The following is a 20,575-nucleotide window of genomic DNA, read 5'->3' as shown; positions in this document are numbered from 1 at the left end:
TCATATTATATGCGAACGTTAATCTCAACTTTCAACCAACGTTGCCACAACGTGGCAATGTAACGTTGTTACAACGAACAATATCGCCTGTAGGTCAAACGTTAACACAAACGTTACTGCAACGTCAGAATATAACGATCAGATAAACGTGATTGCCAGGATGAATCCAACGTTCAACCAACGTTGATACAACGTGGTCTAAAATGATAGAACAATAAAAACGTTGTGAGAACGTTGTAACAAGGTTTAGTCACGACTTAACCAAAATACAACCTTTAGTCAACGTTGGGATAACGTTGTGTGTAATACAGGGTGTCTAAAAAAACGCAACACTTAAAATATGCAAGAACATTAATACAGCTCTGAAGCGCAATACATAAGCACCTCTGGGAATTGAAAATGGCTCTTAATCCTTCATTTGAAATGCTAAAAGTAATTTTAGCTGAACTATGGTGCAAACCCGAACAATAATAATATTCTTGCATATTTAAGTGTTGCGTTTTTTTGAGACACCCTGTACACTGTATAATATTAGATCGTTTAATTGGTTGATGATGGTCATGTGATATTGAATAGAAATGTGCGTTCCATTGTGCACTCTCCAGAGTGCAATTGTACTACACAATTTTCCATAGCACTCTTTAGTCTTTAAGCTTTAAATGAATCCCATCCGTCAAAATGCTTCTCGCAACCGTGGACCGTGGTCGCAATTTATTAACATTTCTCACCTCGTGAAAATATTCTTACCACTCCTAAACATTCATTATAGTATTCAATGACAATAGCAGAGAGGTGATGACAAGTTAATGAACGTGTTGCATACAGGCCGGGAGGATCTTGTCTAAAAGTACATACGAGTGACCACGAGTGTCCACGGATGACCACGAGTGACCACGGATGACCACGAATGACCACAAGTGATTTTTTTAGGTTGGCTATCTATAAAATTGGAGAACAGTTAAAACGAAAAATAGGGAAAGCTTGCTTGATTTAAGATTTGGTTTTAATTTTATACTCCAATTTTATAGATAGCCAATCCAAAAAAATCACTTGTGGTCATTCGTGGTCATCCGTGGTCACTCGTTGTCACTCGTGGTCACTCGTGATCACTCGTATGTACTTTTAGACAAGATCGGCCGGGAGTGTAAACGAAGTGAAATATTTATGAATATTCGCTTTCTGTTTCATAATAATATTATGTATAAGCAGGAGTTGCTGCAATATATACAGAATTTTGGATATCAGATTAACTGTACACGTTCTTTGAAACGAAGACTGTTTTCCTGGAATCGATATTTTTGCGCAGTGCATCGCAAGTAAAGGACCGAGACATTATTTTCTTTGTGATTTGTATACAATACCTTCGGGTCTCGGTTCGATGAGTCTCAAGCAGCCTGTGTATAGTCTATAGAAGCAAAGTACGGAAGTTTAATTGGCACACAATAAATCAAAAATGGTAGTTAAACACCGATTCCTGCTTGTCTTCATAGCTTGTTTACTTAGTCTCAACTCGTGCATCTGCCAAGGTAAGGGATGGACTGACAGTTGTTGTGTGACAAAGCTTCATACCTGTAAATATTTGCTATAGCTATATGATATAATTTATTCGCATGGCTACGTCGCATGTATATCTCATTTGTTATGTAATTATTTTTATACACAAGCCGTATCGATCTAGCTGCCACCATATCAATGTTGTTCTTAAATTATTGATCTGGATTGCATGTTTGTATTAAGTATCGTTGGTGTTCCGTTCCTACGATAGGGCTTGGCGACACGGCTCAACTGAATGACTGCGGAACAGCATGACACTTTGATTTCTATAATCTTGATACCAAGCAGTCTAAATAATTATTTGGCACTAGAAAGCGATAATTTGATGAACTATTACTGAACAAATGCTGGTCAGGGTTGTGATAATTGTTTTAGCACAGTTCTGAATATCACGATAATTTATTCTTCTTTTACAGAGTCACTTTGATTAGCTCGTTCCGCTTCACACGTAGTTATGCCTGCATGCTTTAATTTCACATAATAGTAATTCACATGTCGTCATTGATGGTCAATTTTTTGTAATTCGGTTTTCATGTATCGGATTTCGCACAACACCGAGTTACAACGAATTACGACATGGAAATAAAGCCGGTTTTCCATTAGCGATATTTTTCGCGCGAAGCGACTTTATTCCTTTGTATTTGAGCAATTTGTTCCAGATGGTTGCAGTTGAGAGCTCTGAAACAAAAGTAAAATGTCGCTTAGCGCGAAAAATATCGCTAGTGGAAAACCGGCTTAACGGCAAATTATGTCATATAAAAACCAGCCATATTTAGCAATCGGTCAAACTTCACGACCACTTAACGACCACCCACGAAGCTAAGATTTTTTTCAAATACGTACCGTGTACGGAAGACTGCCCTTGACTGCGACATGAAAGACGAGCAGTATTCATTTTATAAAAATATTGCTGTTTCGGATCCTGTAAATTTTTATGGTATTTTAACTACAGTTGTTTCAAATTTAATTGCTTTTCCATTGCAAACTTAGTCTAAAAAATGGCACTAAAATTATTCTCAGGAACAAAGTAAATACTACAATAATTATTCAAGTTTCATTACTTAATTCTTATACAATTCCACGAAGCAATCGTTTCTGCGAATTCTGCCTGCGAATCCTTGGATCAAGAAACGATCCAAAAACCTTTTGATGCCATGATCTCTAGAGCACATAGGTACAATCAGGCCCCAAAACACGTTTTTCCTGATGAATAAATTAGTTTTTGTACATATAAAAGGGGTATTATTTTAGCAAGAATAAAAACAATTAACCAACTAAATCTAATTTGATGTGCCGATTTATGCTAATTTTCTTTATTTTCAAAAACGGTAGTTCAACTTTGAATTTCGATTGGGGCGACAATAGATCACCGAAAATTAAATGTAAGATATTAAAATCTAAGTTAGCTCTTTCTACATTCAATGGGGTTTATTCTAGCACTATATAGCTTTTATAATTTTTACGTTGTATGATTTCAAATATGCAAAGTTTCTTTTGGGACACCCGGTAGAATATCTTTATATTGTTGAGAACAGTTATTTTATTGTAATTGAACATTTAAATTAGTGTCAACTTGTCGTTATGACGTTAGACAAGCTGACGTAAGCACTTGATATAGCGGCTTGTTTTTAGATGTCTTTGGACAAAAACACTGTGTATCTTCGCAGCTTAATTTAAACTCGTTATTAACAATCAAATAGATCATCTCTTAACAATATATAGAGCTCTCTGATAGACTGATACTTTTTTGGAGAAAAAGAGTTGAAGAATCCAAATCTAACACATTCACAGGCGTAATGTATTATTATAGCGTCATATGTTTACACTACATATTTTGAATGAACCAAAGATGACACTAATGAAGGACTGTTTAAAACGTCTTGTAATTATAGATTTATAAAGGTAAATTATAAGTTTGTGTTTAAAACTTATATGCTGAAAGATATGCTGTCAATCAGCCAGAATATTATGCGGATAATGAACGCGTCAAATATTTTTTTGAGAATATTTTTAAGTTTTAGCGCGAAAATTAGCTCGACCCATGCCACTCTCCAAAAATGAAAGGGTGGTTTGCTAGATGGAAAATAGTGCTAACCTACAAAAGGAGCACGCAATTAATATACAAAAGTACTTGAGGAAGTTCGACCAGTTATTTCCTCCAACCCTTTTCTACCTGCCACATCTTTCTTTCATAAAATTTTCTCTCCAAGAAATTTGAAATTTGATTGCTGAAATTTCACAGGTTCTGCGATAAAGAATAAGGAATTCTACTTAATTATATTTTGATTAAAATTGCAATATTATGGAGTAAGTTGTTCCTTTCTATAGTGTGTTCGGGTGACAAGATAGAGTCTGACTTCTGCTACACGTACATTTCGCCTTCCGATCCCAAACGCCAGTTGAACTGGGACGATGCAGATGCCGAATGCAAAAAAATGAACGCGCAACTTGTGACCATTGACGGAGATGAACTTAACGATTTTATCAATTCAACATTCAGAGAGTCTGTAAATGCTGAATTGTGGATTGGTTTGAAGAAATGTGGTAGCTCGTGGTGTTATTTTAATAATTACACGGCAGCCTATAGCAATTGGGACGAGGACGAACCAAGTAATTTCGGAGGAATTGAAGACTGTGTTGCAATGCAAAAAGATGGAAAGTGGAATGATGTACCATGTTATCATACGAAATCTTTCGTATGTGAAAAACGTAGGATGCATTGATAGGAGTGAATTTTTATGGCACTTTGGCTTTATTGGCAATTTAAATTTCTTTACACTTAACTAATGCGAATTAATGCCATTGGTCAACTTCCGCACAAAATAATAGTTTTGTACAATTAATTTGTTATATATAATTTGATATTTCAATTCAAGTATAACATAGAATGAAGGATCTCTCGAAATACGCGGAGACTAAAAAATCATTTCCACCGCCTAACAAATGCATGAGAACTTTATTAAAGTGCTGAGCTCAACATATAACTATTTAGACATGATAACACAAAAGGAAATCATTGCGAAGATAGGGGAACTAAACAAGCAGGTAAGATGTATATTTTATATAAATCAGTTAAACCATAGACAATCCAGAAGACAGGGACTGGAAACGCAAGCTAAAACACTTATAATGCTGACGCGCCATCCGTGATATGGCTTTATCACGTCAATTTTTAAGTTGCTACGCAACCGGGCTCTTTATTCAGAAAAAATAATGCAAAGTAGATCCAGCAAAAGTTTGCATATTTTGAAGGATTTTTTAAATATAAATACTATATTTCTACCTGACCTTTAAGTCAGATACATTTTCAAGGTAAGTGCGTTATCATTTTTCATCTTGAGTGTAAACAGGGCTCATAGTTTCAGTTCCAAAAGTGTTTGCATCAAAAATATACGCACGTAAAAGCTAGGTAGTTTTTTGGGACCCTGTAACTTGAAATTAAAACTATAAATTTTCTTTGACAACATAAAAATAGCATCTTATATTACAAAAGAATGCATTAGGACAGCGACTGCAACTTGTAACTACATGCAGACTAGTGTGTGAGCCCGACAGTAAGAACCTTTTTCAGTCTCTACCACAAAAGGACCGCCATGTATGCACCATTAATTTGTACACCGTAACTACAATTTTGATAAATTGAGAAACTTTGTCTTACATTGTGTAAACAAAATAATACAGGGTATACATCTATTACCTTTTTCAGCCTCTTTTTGCGCTTGAAAAGCTAAGAATCGCCAATAACTTCATGCGTCGTGTTTTGATGTCAAAATGTCACTTTTTTGTTCTCGTAGAATATGTAACTAGTTGGGACCCTATAAAATCACTTTGACCCACTTTCAGAGGGTCGTTTTTATATATTTCACACAATAAATCAACTAACTGTGCACTTATCGCATTTTCCAACATCGTCTTATATTAAAAAAGTGAAATTATCATAAAAAACTGCGTGCATTGTATTTTTTGCTAAACCGAGTGTCGCCATTGTTTTCCTCGAAATATGTGCCTAGTAAATGACTTTTGGGCAAGTTTTAGAGCCCCATTTGAAGATAGTTTAAACAAAAAACAATAAACTGTTAACTTATTGCTTTTACCAACATATTCTTTGCGTTTTTGAAGCTACAAATCACCAAATAACTGCGTGCGTTGTCTTTTTGCTGAGAAGTGTCTCCATTATTGTTTTCGAAAATGGAGTTCTACATGAGCCCGCAAAATATGCCGGCCGTATCATGGAGAGCGCACGCGAAAACAATAGCGTTTCCAGTCCCTGTCTTCTGGATTGTCTATGGTTAAACGTTGTAGGGAAAGCTAATTTAGACATATATTTCCCTTTCTATTACAAACTTCTGTGGTTGTATGGCTAATGCATACTGTGGTTTCGGTTGTAATTTTAGTCTCGTCTTTGTTCAGTCTTTCGCTTTCTTGAATAAGTCTTTTAGATCACAACACGAACTAATGAAACTACACTGTCTTCACTGGCGACCCTCGCCATCTTGGCGAATACAAGGATCCAAGATGGCTGACAGATTACTTAATTAGGGTTGCGAATGAGGATTCAAACTAATCAGTGTATTTGTTACTATTTTTCAGGCTAAGCCAATCAGAATGCTTGAATGTAAATACTTCATTTAAAATGTTATATTAGGTGCCTTTTACGGGAAGTAGTCAATATTTATGCATTTTGACTGTTTTCTGAAAATGTAAACGAAATTTGTAATTGGTCTTAAAAGAATATCCCCTGGGTTGCAGATAGAAATAAATATTGTAGTCGAATTCTGCCATCTGCTCTTTTTCACGGTTCGGCCCATGTTATCTCTCCTCACTTTCAATACTTCGACCATGCACTAAACTATGGAAGAAAGCAGTGATACGCAGGAACTATTACTTTTTTAGACATATGAAGCGTACTGTAAGATCCTCTAAAATCCCACACTTTTCTAAACTGGGTAATTCAATTTTTTATAGGTGGACGAACTTTATAGTGAGGAAATATCAAATGAAGTACGAAAAGAACGTGCACAAGAGATTATAAAGGAACTGACAGAGCTCACAGATCTTGATAAAGTGGCGGGAGGAGAAAATGGCGCTGACAAACAAATTCTTAGTAACACTGTTGAAATACTTCGAAAAATCGTAAACTTAAATATTTCTGATGGCAGCCTTAAAATATTAGAGCCTGCCAGCAATATATTGGATGAGAGAAATGATAAATCATGGAAACATATTTCGGTGAGTTTGCTGTTGAAAGAGATCACCAGACTAACGAAAGTACTTTATTATCGAGCAATAACAGTTTCAGAACTTGTGTTTTCGATGTTTTCAAAGTTCTCGCAGTATCTGTATGCAAAGGTCATGCATGCTATCCTGGTTATTCTAACTGTCGATTGATTTTAGAGCTGATTGAGTTGTTATCACCTGGTAGATTTTCCTCTCAACCGTAAATATGCTTATTCTAGAAAAGAAATGTAATTCCAGATCTAGTAACAACGTTGGAAAATTACGGACACCAAAATGGAAAGGAAATAAGAAACAACACGAATGGTTCCATAAGTCAAAACGCTTCAAACGTACAGTTACGAGTCAGATACATGGAAAACACAGGAAATTTTACGCTTGTGGACAGACGTTCAAATTTCCCCAATGCATCCTTTATCATCTCGTCTGACGCATTCTCTAATAAGTCTGGAAGTCTTGCTGTGGTCGTTTGGTACAAGACATTAAATTCCTTTCTTGGGGAGAAATTTCACACCAGCGATGATTCTGCGATAGTAAACAATAAGATAATCACTGCAAGTGTCCGACCTCAGTCAAAGATGCCAAATTTTACCCAGCCTGTGCAGATCATTTGGGACACAAATGGAAAGGTAAAAAAATCTATTTTTTAAAGTTAAATGGTCGCTAAAATGCCTGCGAAAAAACCTCGGTTGATATTTCACCGTACCGATCGAACAATTAAGAGAGCTCAACAATCAATCGGTTTATTATATGGCTAAACTGCTTGAGACATTCGGGATTCTGGTCCAGACACGGAATATACCGACCACAGTGCGAATATGGGCTTTGCGAAACGCTCATCAACCAATGAGAATGGAAGATTTTAAAAAGCCATATAAAAATCAACCATATTTACGCCAATATTCACGTCCATAAATTTGTCATTTCATGGCGATTGTCATTACTGGTAATTATCCAGATATATGACGTAATAAGATCACGGGAAATAAACTTTTCGATAGCATCCTGGTTTTAACTTTTAGAATAACGATGAAAAATGCGCATACTGGATACCAGAGTCGGGTGAAAATAGGTGGAAGACAGATGGTTGTATTAAAGTCGAAGATCAGTCAGGAAGAAATCGCTTGATATGTGAGTGCAACCACCTTACAGCATTTGCTACAATCGACATTTCAAGAAATTTGGTAAGATTCAAATAAATGTAGAGATTGTTAACTCGAAATCCCCCTCCCGTAATGATTTATAGATTCGGCTCACGAAGTTGACCAGATGCAACGGTGAACACGGTTTCCTCAGTAGCGTAGCCAGAACGATAATTGGGGGGCCCATATTCATATATTCGTGATACGCAGGGTTAATTTCTTTTCAAATCCATTGTCTTTACAGTCTGTTAACAGGAATATATGAATATGGCCCCCTAAATTATCGGTGCTGGCTACGCCACTGGGTTTCCTACACATGCAAATTGAAAATTACATTCAAACAGGATCTTCCCAGACTTTGCACTCCACTCATGACCATTAAAATTGCGTATTTCTTTCCATATATTTATCATGTAAATCTATTTCTTTAAGCTAAGCAAAGCTGAGAGAAAGGCTTTGGAGGTAATATCTACCATAGGCTGTTCAATATCGTTGGTTGGAGTGTTGCTAACGATAGCAACATACGCTTTACTCTGGAAGAATCTTCATAAGAATGTCAAGACAAATATTCCATCCCAGGTCCTCTTAAACCTCTGTGTTGCGATTGGAATGACGGATATATTTGCTATCATAGCTGGACCAGCGCAGAAAAATGAGGTTCTTTTAGTTCTAAATATTTTTTTTCGTTTGGCCTGTTTGCATGCAGGCAATGTAAAGTATATATCATGCACCAATCCTGTTTTTTTTTTCGCTTTTAGACATTTTGCATAGTTATCTCCATACTACTTTATTTCTTCATACTCGCTATTTTTGGCTGGATGTTTTGCGAAGGAATCATCATTTATTTACAACTCGTAAACGTGTACTCGGGCTTGGCTTTGGGAGGTAAACACCTAAAGGCCTTCTACGTGATTGGTTGGGGTAAGCTGTAGTTTCCAATTTTTTTAAAAATCCTATTCATTGGTAGAAGTATTTTACGCAATCTCGGTCAAAGGTGTCAGAAAGTCTAGAGGTGGGCGGCAATTTGACACGACATTAGTTTTGACCAATCCGGTTTAAAAATGACGGGTGTATCGCCGTCCCCCGAATTTTGAATCTTATTCCAAAGTGTTACCTAGTCATCTGATCGCGAATTAGAATTTCGTTTTATATAGTCTATATAGTCTAACAAAACTGTTTTGCTCAATACTTTTTTGCTCAATAATGCCATTAGTTATTCTTGTATAGGAGTTCCGGTTGTCCTTGTCCCTATATTAGTCGGTGCAAATGAGCGAAAAGATTTTATAACCGATCGTGCCTGCTGGTGCCGTGGTGATGGTCCGTTGTTTTGGACATTTGTCTGTACGATAGTCGTGGTCTTACTGGTGAGTATAAAAGGCAATTCTCCACACAGTATATTCCTGATAAAAGATGATTAAAAGAAAATCATCGTTTAAGAATCTCGCAAGATATCGTTATCCATGCTTTTCACAGATCTTATTAAATGCACAATGCTGCTTTATTGGTGATATAATTCAATCTTATCGCGTGGTCAAACAAAATGTAACAAAACTGTACAACGCAGTGAAGATTGGTACTTTGTATACTACTTCTATACGGAACCAAACAAGAACTGTATTAAAAGATGTTCGACAATTACTTTCTTGAATACATGCATGATTGAGAAATTGTGTCAGAATTAGATGCCAGTGATATCAAAATGGCGCACGTTTTATTACCGCTATATGCAAGTCGTTAGTCATTCATTTCTGAAACATAAAAATACAAATTTTCCTATGCGGAAAGTGTGAACTGGGCGAATTATTCAGTCCGAAACCACCCCAAAATTGATCGTGAAATCGGAAAGTTTTAATTTTGTTGCCGAATGTTCAACAATACGAAAAACATCGCCATGGGAAGTTAAATTTTGTATAGGCTACTAATATTGAGGGTGAAAACGTTACCACGTTCCAAAGTTAACCAAATTTGCACCGCTATATTTTTCACAATATTTCACAACCAAACTTTTAGGGATTTCTTTCCATCTATACTGATGAATATTTCTTGTTTTAAATTAATCTGAATAGGAAATTGGTCCATTGACACAACTAATATTCTTTAAGTATGATCCGTCCCTAATAAATAGAGGTATTCCCTGTTTCTTTTAGAATGCGATGGTAATAATTCTGAACACTATTTATTTCGAATTAATAATGTCAATAACATAAAATTTGCATAGCATGACTAAGTCGTCAGGCTGGCTACGCTATTGGTATTAATGATAGTTTTTTTCTCTAGATCAACTTGGTTATTTTCGTTTTGGCGTTAAGAAATGCTTTATCCTCCAGCCAAATAAGAACCGCTCATTCAGAAGCTGACACAAAGCTGAGAAAAGCAAAAATTGGCGTCAAAGGTTCAGCCATCCTTCTTCCAATACTTGGACTAACCTGGGTGTTTGCTTTGTTGGTGTTCAATCGTGATGCAATTTTCTTTAAATATCTTTTCGCGATATTTAACTCTCTCCAAGGCCTAATGATATTCGTTTTTCACGTGCTGATAAATAAAAAGGTATGGTTTCAATTATCACCATACAGTCTTATTTTACACAAGGTTTGAACCTTAAAGTTTTATAAAGTTTTATATTCTCAGAATTCAACTAAGTGATAAATTAGTACCGGGCTTTTTGTATTTGATATATTGTGAGAAATAACACTCTTTAGTAACTGCGTTCACCTTAGACTGCACTGCATTCAGGCATTTGAATTTGAATTTTCGTGCGTTCCTATAGGACCCGTAGAGAATCTTGTAAATTGGATTTTCTGACACCACTTATTCAACTTATCGTGCAAAAACTAAGAATAATTAATACCTTTTTCGCATGAAGAAATTACTTGCTACTTTTTTCCAGGTTCATGACGCAATCAGCAGTGTAAAGAAATCACGTGATGCCAGAAATGCAAGGGACACCAATGCCAATGTCGGTAAGTAATAAAACGACTCATTAAAATAAATTTTAAACGGATTAGGAGGAAAGATATTGGGATAGAGAAAAAATCTGAAATACCAAGCGAGGAATGATTAACATTAATTAAGCTTTTTCAAGCAATAAACAGTTTTTTGGAAAAGGATGTCCTGCACCCTTTTTCCGAGTGCAGGACATGATAGGATACTTCAGGATGGAACTACTTCGTGTTTTAATGAAACGCGTTTTATTTAAACTCTTATTCATATAGCTGAATAGCAACTTACTAAAATTAATAGCAACTAGATATTTAAATTTTAAATTTTGTTTGAATGAACAGATGCTTCGTTATTGATTCGTTGATTTCTTTTTAATTACTTTGTGTAGCTTTAACTGTTGCAACAACTGAAACCAGCTCTACCAAATCAAAAATTCCAACAGTTTCTGTTTTCGTGGAAGAGGACAACAAATCACTGGATGGCGAAAAGTTTATTCTCACTCCTTCGAAATCTTAGTCAGTGGAAACAATTTATTACTCGATGCAAATTATATTTAGTTATGTTGACGTTTTAATATGTATGTTTCATATAACCTAATTCGCACCCTGCGCGCACGGGAAGGTCTAAATAGCGACAAACACAAACACGTTTTTCTAGTGTGTGAAAACTTTTGTTTTAGATGTCGACTACTTTCAATCTCCACGCCATTTTGGTTGCTAAATCAGCATTATTTTGAGCTCCAGTGTGTGGAATCCTTTATCGGACTTATTTGGCTGTTGATAGCTTTTAGTTGTCGATCATAAATAAATCGACAACTAAATGCCTAGTCTGTTGAGGCCCATAAACACGTTGAATACCAGCCTATCAGTGGTTTTACGGAACCACTTAGTCGCCTTCTAGTATACATAATATATGATGAGAGCATGCATTAGCTACGTTTAAGTGCCTCTCGATCATTGTTAAGATTTTTGTACGTAGAAGACAATAAATAGCATTCAATGACAATAGCAGATACTTGACGACAAATTAATAAACGTGTTTGTATATAGGGTGTATAAAAGAAGTGAAATATTCCTAAATATCGCCTTCCTGTATCATAACAATATTCTGTATAAAATATACAGAATTTTGAGTATCAGAGTCAGGCAACTGTACATGTCCTTTAAAACGATTACTGCTTTCCTGCAATCGATGTTGTTATGCAGTATTTCAAGTCCTAGATTGTTTTCTTTGTGATTTAAAATACCCTCTGGTCTCGGTTCGATGACTCTCAAGCAGTCTTTGTTTGAAGCAAAGTAGGGAAGTTTAGGCCACAAAAGATGTCTGAAAGACACCGATTTCTGCTAGTTTTCATGATATTTTTAGTTCGTTTCAACTCGAGCATCTGCCAAGGTAAGACTTCGATTGACAGACAAAGCCTCATTGCTGTCAATATCCGCTATATTTGATATAATTTACTCGCGTAACTAAATCGCATGTATATCTCATTTGTTATGTAATTATTTTTATACGTTCTTAAGCCGTATCGATCTAGCTGCCACCATTTCAATGTTGTTCTTGAATTATTAATCACGATTGACTGTTTGTAAGTATATCGTTGGTGTTCCGTTCCTGTCATATCGCTTGATACACGGGTCAATAGGGAGGGAACTGCACTCGATTTCTATGATCTTGATGCTAATTTCGAAGCATGAATAGTTAATTATTTGACACTAAAAAACGATAACTTGGTCAAATATTAAACAAATACCATTGTAATTCACATGTCGTCATTCGTTTTGAATTTGTTGTAATTCAGTTTTCATACAACACCGAATTACAACGAATTACGACATCTGAGAAACGGCAAATTATGTGATATTAAAACCAGCCATATTTAGCAACATGATTAGCTCAGCATGTGCATAAGGAGTGTCTGAGAATATTCATGCAAATTTTACGACCACTAAACGACCACCCACGGAGCCGAGATGTTTTAAAACACGTACTGTTTACAGACTACCTTCGACAGCGGCAGAAAAGACGAACAGTATTGATTTTATAAAAATATTACTGCTTACAATCCTGCGATTTTTTGTTGTTTGCTACATTTTACATATTTTTGGCGAATTGTATAGCTTACAAAGAGACCTCTTGGGTATTTGCGTCTTCACGTACCTAGAAGTTCGGTTATCAAAGCCGTCTGATAGTGTAGAAAGTTTTGTATTAGTAATTGATTTTAATCCCAAGGATATGATTTTTTATTGCATCTGTATCATGAAATCATGAAAGACGTTCGACCAGTCATAATTTGCTCAATTTGCTCTTCTCCTCGCACACCTTTCTTTCATAAAGTTTTCTCTCCAAGAAATTTGAAATTCAATCGCTGAAATTTTCTGAATTTTTTTTGCTGAAAAAAGGTTCTGCGTTATAGGAATAAACGATTGTACTTATCTATTAATTTTTTATCCCAAAATTATTGTGTAAGATCTTCTTTTCTCTATAGTGTGTTCGGATGAGAAGGAAAACTCTGATTTTTGTTACACGTACTTTCGGCCTTCCGAACCCTACCTTTCGTTGAACTGGAACGATGCAAATGATGAATGCAAAAAAATGGGCGCCCAACTTCTCCGTATTGACGGAGATGATGTTAACGATTTTATCGATTCAACATTCAGAGGGAATGGTAAATTGTGGATTGGTTTGAAGAGATGTGGTGGTAGCTCGTGGTGTTATCCTGATAATTACCCAGCAACTTATAGGAATTGGGACCAAGACGAACCAAATAATTTGGGAGGAAGTGAAGACTGTGTTGAAATGCAAAAAGATGGAAAGTGGAATGATGTGACATGTTCTAATAGGCTTCCCTTCGTATGTCAAAAACGTAAGATGCATTGATAGGAGTGAATTTTGATGGCACTTTTCTTTAAACTTAACTAATCGGAATTAATGCCATTGGTCAACTTCCGCACAAGCAATAGTTTTGTACAATTATTCTTAGCCAATTTGTGATAAGTAATTAATTCGATATTTCAATTCAAGTATAACATAGAACGAAAGATCTCTCGAAATATGCGGAGACTAAAAAAATCAACTCCCCTGCCTAACAAATGCATGAGAACAATATAATTGATATGCGGTGATCTTTATTAAAGTGCTGATTTTAACATATAACTATTTAGGAATGTTAACAAAATCGAAAATCATGGCTGAGATTGGGAAACTAAACAATCTGGTAAGATGTATTTTGATATAAACCAGTAAACGTAGTAGAGGAAGCTAATTTATAGATATTCTTCATTTTTTATTACAGACTTCTGTGGTTTTATGGCAAATACATGCTGTAGTTTCAGTTTTACTTTTAGTCTCCTTTTTGTTCAGTCTATTGCTTTCTGGAATAAGTCTTTTAGATCACAACACGAACCAATGAAACTACATTGTTCTTCACTGGCGACCTTTGTCATCTTGGCGAATACAAGGATCCAAGATGGCTGAAAGATTACTGAATTAGGGTTGCGAGCAGGGATTTAAACTAATCAGGATATTTGTTATTATTTTTCTGGCTAAGTCAATCAGAATGATTGAATGTTAAATACTTCTTGTAAAATGTTAAATAAGGTACCTTTTACGCGAAGTAGTCAATATTTATGCATTTTGATTGGTCTTAAAAGACATTCCCCTAGGTTGCAGATAGAAATAAATATTGTAGTCAAATTCCGTCATCTGCTCTTTTTCACGGTTCGACCCATGTTTCCTCTGCATAATTTCAATACTTCGACCCTGCACTAAATTGTGGAAGAAATCAGTGATACGCAATACCTATTACTGTCTTAGACAAGTGAAGCGTACTGTAAAATCCTCTAAAATCCCACTTTTTCTAAACTGGTTAATTCAATTTTTAGGTGAACGAACTTTATAATAAGAATATATCAGATGAAGTACGGAGAGAAGGTGCACAAGATATTATAAAGAATCTGACAGAGCTCACAGACCTTGATAAAGTTGTGGGAGCAGAAAACGGCGCTGACAAACAAATTCTTAGTGACACGGTTAAAATACTTCAAAAGATCGTAAACTTAAATATTTCTGATGGCAGCCTTAAAGTATTAGAACCTGCTAGCAATATATTGGATGAGAGAAATGATAAATCATGGAAAAATATTTCGGTGAGTTTGTTGTTGAAATGGATCAACAGACTAACGAAAATACTTATTATCGAAGAATAATAAGTTTGTCAGTTTGAACTTTTGTGTTTACAAAGTTCTCACAGCATCTTCTATATTGAAAGGTCATACACGCGATCCTGATTGTTCTTCATAGATTTTAGGGATACTTTTGTCGTCGTTATCACCTCGTCGAAAGTCGATTTTTCTTCTCAACTGTAAAATAATATTCTTATTCTAGGATAGAAATGTCATTCCAGATCTTGTAACAACGTTAGAAAATTACGGACTCCAATATGGAGAAGAAATAAGAAACAACACGAATGGTTCCATTAGTCAAAACGCTTCAAACGTGCAGTTACGAGTCAGATACATGGAAAACACAGGCAAATTGTCGCTTGAGGACAGACGTTCAAATTTCCCCAATGCATCCTTCATCATCTCGCCTGATGCAATCCCTAAAGAATCTGGCAGTCTTGCTGTGGTCGTTTGGTACAATACATTAAATTTCCTTCTTGGACAGAATTTTTACACCAGCAATGATTATGCGATAGTAAACAGTACGATAATCACTGCAAGTGTCCGACCTCAGTCAAAGATGTTAAAGTTTACCCAGCCTGTGCAGATCATTTGGGACACAAATGGAAAGGTGAAAAAATATTTTTTAAAGTTAAATGGTCGCCAAAATCCCTGCGAAAAAACCTCGGTTTGATATTTCACAGTACAGACCGAACAAGCGAGGTTAACAATCGGTTTATTATTTGGGTGAGCTGCTTGAGACATCCGGGATACTGGTCCAGATACAGAATATACGGACAATGGATCGCATATAGGTTTGGCGGTCCGCTCGTCAACCAATGGAAATGGAGGATTGTGAAAAGCCATATAAAATTCAACGATATATCGTCATTACTTGTAATTAACCAGATAATATGACAAATAAAATCACGGGAAATAACCTTTTTGATGAGATCCTGATTTTTAACTTTCAGAATGACGATGGAAAATGCGCATACTGGATACCAGAGTCACGTGAAAATAGATGGAAGACAGATGGTTGTATTAGAGTCGAAGACCAGTCAGGCAGAAATCGCTCGATATGTAAATGTAACCACCTCACAGCATTTGCTACAATAGACATTTCAAGAAATTTGGTAAGATTCAAATAAATGTGAAGATTGTTAATTTGAATAATGTTATTACTATTTAGTATAATTGTATTCTAAGCAAGGGGCCCTATAACTGGAGTTAAACTCTGTAGGGCTCACCAGCCAAACATGGCGAAGAGTGTAAATAAATAAATAAATAAAAATTCTCCCCTCGCCCCACCCCCTAATAATTTGTAGAATCGGCTCACGAATTTGACCAGATGCAACGATTTTCTCCCGAAGTTAAAAATTGAAAATTACATTCATACAAGATCTTCCTAGACTTTGCACTCCACTCATCACCATTGCGTATTTCTTTCCGTATATTTATCATGTAAATATATTTGTTTAAGCTAAGCAAAGCTGAGAGAAAGGCTTTGGAGGTAATATCTACCATAGGCTGTTCAATATCATTGGTTGGAGTGTTACTAACCATAGCAACATACGCTTTACTCTGGAAGAGTCTTCATAAGAAAGTCAAGACCAATATTCCATCCCAGGTCCTCTTAAACCTCTGTGTTGCGATTGGATTGACGGATATATTTGCTATCATAGCTGGACCAGCGCAGGAAAATGAGGTTCTTTTAGTTCTATATATTTTTTTTTCATTTGGCCTTTTTGCATGCAGGCAATGTTAACTATCATTCACCAATCCTGTTTTTTATTCACTTTTAGACATTTTGCATAGTTATCTCCATACTACTTTATTTCTTCATACTCGCTATTTTTGGCTGGATGTTTTGCGAAGGAATCATCATTTATTTACAACTCGTAAACGTGTACTCGGGCTTGGCTTTGGGAGGTAAACACCTGAAAGCGTTCTACGTGATTGGTTGGGGTAAGCTGTAGTTTCCAATTTTTTTAAAAATCCTATTCATTGGTAGAAGTATTTTACGCAATCTCGGTCAAAGGTGTCGGAAAGTCTAGAGGTGGGCGGAAACTGTTTTCCTCAATACTTTTGCTCAATAATGCCATTAGTTATTCTTGTATAGGAGTTCCGGTTGTCCTTGTCCCTATATTAGTCGGTGCAAATGATCGAAAAGATTTTATAACCGATCGTGCCTGCTGGTGCCGTGGTGATGGTGCGTTGTTTTGGACATTTGTCTGTACAATAATCGTGGTCTTACTGGTGAGTGTAAGAGCCAATTCTCCACACAGTATATTCCTGATAAAAGACGATTAAAAGAAAGTCATCGTTTAGGAATCCATGCTTTTCACAGATCTTATTAAATGCACAATGCTGCTTTATTGGTGATATAATTCAATCTTATCGCGTGGTCAAACAAAATGTAACAAAACTGTACAACACAATGAAGATTGGTATTTTGGATACTGCTCCTATACGGAACCAAACGTGAACTGTATTAAAAGATGTTCGACAATTATTTTCTTGAATACATGCATGCTTGAGAAATTGTGTCAGAATTAGATGCCAGTGATATCATAATGGTGCACGTTTTATTACCGCTATGCAAGTCGTTAGTCATTCATTTCCGAAGCATAAAAATACAAATTTTCCTATGCGGAAAGAGTGAACTGGGCGAATTATTCGGTCCAAAACCATCCCAAAATTTATCGCCGAATGTTCAACAATACGAAAAATATCACCGTCGGAAGTTAAATTTTATATAGGCTACTAATATTGCCGGGGAAAAGCGTTACCGCGTTCCAAAGTGAGCCAAATCTGCATCACTATATTTTTCACAATATTTCACAACCAAAATTTTATGGATTTTTTTTCCATCTGTACTGATGAATATTCCTTGTTTTAAATTAATCTGAACAGGAAATTGGTCCATTGACACAACTAATACTCTCTAAGTATGATCCGTCCCTAATAAATACAGGTATTCCCTGTTTCTTTTAAAATGCGATGGTAACAATTCTGGATACCATTTACGTCCTATTAATGATAGTTTTTTTCTCTAGATCAACTTGGTTATTTTCGTTTTGGCGTTAAGAAATGCTTTATCCTCCGGCCAAATAAGAACCGCTCATTCAGAAGCTGACACAAAGCTGAGAAAAGCAAAAATTGGCGTCAAAGGTTCAGCCATCCTTCTTCCAATACTTGGACTAACCTGGGTGTTTGCTTTGTTGGTGTTCAATCGTGATGCAATTTTCTTTAAATATCTTTTCGCGATATTTAACTCTCTCCAAGGCCTAATGATATTCGTTTTTCACGTGCTGATAAATAAAAAGGTATGATTTGAATTATCACCATACAGTCATATTTTACACCAGGTTTGAACCTTAAAGTTTTATATACTCAGAACTCAAATCAATGATAAACTAGTACCAGGCTTTTTGTATTCCATACAACTATGATAAATAACATTCTTTAGTAACTGCATTCACCTTATATAGACTGAACTTTATTCAGGCTTTTGAATTTGAATTTTCGTGTTCCCCATAGGACCCGTAGAAAATCTTGTGAGTTGGATTTTCTGAAACCACTTATCTAACTTATCGTGCAAAAACTAAAAATAATTTATACCTTTTTCGCATGAAGAAATTACTTGCTACTTTTTTCCAGATTCATGACGCAATTAGCAGTGTAAAGAAAGCCAGAAATGCAAGAGACACCAATGCCAATGTCGGTAAGTAATAAAACGACCCATTAAAGTAAATTTAAATGAACTAAGAAGAAAGATATTGGGATAAGAGAAAAAATCTGAAATACAAAGAGAAGAATAAGTAACATTAATTAAGCTTTTTCGGGCAATAAACAGTTTTTTGGATAACGGGATAACAGGTTTTTTGAGTGCAGGACATGATAGGATACTTCAGGATGGAACTACTTCGTGTTTTAATGAAACGCGTTTTATTTAAACTCCTTTTCATATATAGCTGAATAGCAACTTGCTAAAATTAATTACAACTATAGACAGTTAAATTTTAAATTTTGTTTCAATAGATGTATTAATGAATGAACAGATGCTTCGTTATAGATTCGGTCATTTCTTTCTCATTACTTTGTGTAGCTTTAACTGTTGCAACAACTGAAACCAGCCCTACCAAATCAAAAATTCCAACAGTTTCTGTTTTCGTGGAACAGGACAACAAATCACTGGATGGCGAAAAGTTTATTCTCACTCCTTTAAAATCTTAGTCAGTGGAAACAATTTATTACTCGATGCACATTTTATATAGTTATGTTGATGTTTTAATATGTATGTTTCATATAACCTAATTCGCACCCTGCGCGCACAGGAAGGTCTAAATAGCGACAAGCACAAACGATTGATCTTCATGAATATTCAGTGTTGTGATTTTTTATGCACCCAGTAGTAAAAGATTTTCTCTAAGCAAGACTAAACGTTAATTTTACAATTTAACCAGTTATAACAAACCCTATTTGAATGTTTACATTTGTCGATCGGCCAGGCTAGCTGTGTAAAAATTGTTTTTCAAAGTGGTTTAACAAACTTTATAGGCAATGAGCAGTATAGCTATAAACCAAAGTTACAGCCTAGGCGATAATAATTTCTCGAAGCAATGAAACATTTAGCCTTGATATTGGGTCACTGCATTCCCAATCATGCCATGGTGTATAAAAAGAGAAGAAAATAATAATATTGAGAGTGAATTTCCGAAAGCCCTTTTCGCCTTCTCGAGTATTTACATTAACTTAAAGATAGGTTAGCTACGTTAATGAGTGTCAAGTTTATTGTATAACTAAAAAAAAGTTAATAATTTTATACAGTGGAATGAAACGTGACACGTTTTAAAACTAAATCTGAAAAGCTGCGTTGTATTTTAAAGTACAGCTGTACCAACTCTCAGTCTCTCAGAAGAACAATTAAGTAATTTTCGAACCAATAACCGCCGGTTTTCCTGCAACACAATTATGTCGAGTCCTTTGTGGTTTTAGTGCGTTTAAGATTTTATTGCATAGAAATCCATTAGTCTACGAAGAAGCTGTGCAAGAAAGCCCTATCACAAAGCACAAAAAATGCGTTTGGAAAGATGCGTCTGCCAAGGTAGGATGTTAGTCAGCTGTTAAAATAAACAAATATGTTTGATATAGTACGCGCTAGATTTGACATAAGAATGGCAATAAAGATGCAATACATTATGGCGTGATAACAAATAAACAGAGAACATTTGACGTTTTTCTTCATTTCGAAACTAGTACAAGCTATATCTTGAAGTTAAGGAGATGTTTATAGACACATAGACAGCAAAATATTGTTAGCTGTTTCTTCAAAATAAATGTCACGTGTGGACGGTGATCTGCAATACTTTAATATAGAATTTACGATATTTGTAAACATATTCGCTGAGAATTTGCTTTTATCCGTTAAATTATACCCGAATCTGGACACATGAAACTTTTTAAAATAGAAACTAAACACTAATTTAGTTTTTTTAGTTTTTTTAGCAATATAGTATGAAATGATGTTTTAACAGATCA

At 35.5% G+C, this 20,575-nt stretch overlaps 2 protein-coding genes across 3 annotated transcripts; both read left to right on the top strand.

Moving 5' to 3' along the window:
* Positions 1 to 1,142: 1,142 nt before the first annotated feature.
* On the top strand, positions 1,143 to 11,951 carry LOC114524075 (adhesion G protein-coupled receptor L3-like). 2 transcript variants are annotated; one of them, XM_028545189.1, is made up of 12 exons: positions 1,143 to 1,526; positions 3,883 to 4,263; positions 4,547 to 4,599; positions 6,520 to 6,783; positions 7,011 to 7,418; positions 7,812 to 7,973; positions 8,364 to 8,588; positions 8,690 to 8,852; positions 9,159 to 9,295; positions 10,209 to 10,478; positions 10,819 to 10,891; positions 11,260 to 11,951. In XM_028545189.1, the coding sequence occupies exons 1-12, from the start codon at positions 1,454 to 1,456 to the stop codon at positions 11,385 to 11,387; spliced, it is 2,337 nt and encodes a 778-aa protein (XP_028400990.1). In that variant the 5' UTR covers positions 1,143 to 1,453; the 3' UTR covers positions 11,388 to 11,951. The 2 variants fall into 2 exon arrangements, with proteins under 2 accessions (XP_028400990.1, XP_028400991.1); XM_028545190.1 differs by lacking the exon at positions 1,143 to 1,526 and adding an exon at positions 1,672 to 1,729.
* A 206-nt stretch (positions 11,952 to 12,157) lies between these two features.
* LOC114524076 (adhesion G protein-coupled receptor L3-like) lies at positions 12,158 to 20,438 on the top strand. Its single transcript, XM_028545191.1, has 12 exons — positions 12,158 to 12,263; positions 13,357 to 13,734; positions 14,033 to 14,085; positions 14,753 to 15,016; positions 15,255 to 15,662; positions 16,006 to 16,167; positions 16,515 to 16,739; positions 16,837 to 16,999; positions 17,154 to 17,290; positions 18,091 to 18,360; positions 18,695 to 18,758; positions 19,143 to 20,438. The coding sequence occupies exons 1-12, from the start codon at positions 12,191 to 12,193 to the stop codon at positions 19,268 to 19,270; spliced, it is 2,325 nt and encodes a 774-aa protein (XP_028400992.1). The 5' UTR covers positions 12,158 to 12,190; the 3' UTR covers positions 19,271 to 20,438.
* The last annotated feature ends 137 nt before the right edge of the window (positions 20,439 to 20,575 follow it).

Source organism: Dendronephthya gigantea, unplaced genomic scaffold (genome assembly GCF_004324835.1).
Source record: "Dendronephthya gigantea isolate DGI-Jeju-01 unplaced genomic scaffold, DenGig_1.0 000029F, whole genome shotgun sequence".
NCBI lineage: Eukaryota > Metazoa > Cnidaria > Anthozoa > Malacalcyonacea > Nephtheidae > Dendronephthya > Dendronephthya gigantea.
The sequence above is the reverse complement of the archived record's forward strand: the minus strand, read 5'-3'. Positions and strand labels throughout refer to the sequence as shown.

Excerpts from the sequence above, each read along its gene's own strand:
- LOC114524075 (XM_028545189.1), top strand. The coding sequence starts at position 1,454 with ATGGTAGTTAAACACCGATTCCTGCTTGTCTTCATAGCTTGTTTACTT. Across the intron at positions 1,527-3,882 it reads CAACTCGTGCATCTGCCAAG|TGTGTTCGGGTGACAAGATA; the intron begins GTAAGGGATGGA and ends TCCTTTCTATAG. Across the intron at positions 7,974-8,363 it reads TCGACATTTCAAGAAATTTG|CTAAGCAAAGCTGAGAGAAA; the intron begins GTAAGATTCAAA and ends TATTTCTTTAAG.
- LOC114524076 (XM_028545191.1), top strand. The coding sequence starts at position 12,191 with ATGTCTGAAAGACACCGATTTCTGCTAGTTTTCATGATATTTTTAGTT. Across the intron at positions 15,017-15,254 it reads AATCATGGAAAAATATTTCG|GATAGAAATGTCATTCCAGA; the intron begins GTGAGTTTGTTG and ends TTCTTATTCTAG. Across the intron at positions 16,740-16,836 it reads GACCAGCGCAGGAAAATGAG|ACATTTTGCATAGTTATCTC; the intron begins GTTCTTTTAGTT and ends ATTCACTTTTAG.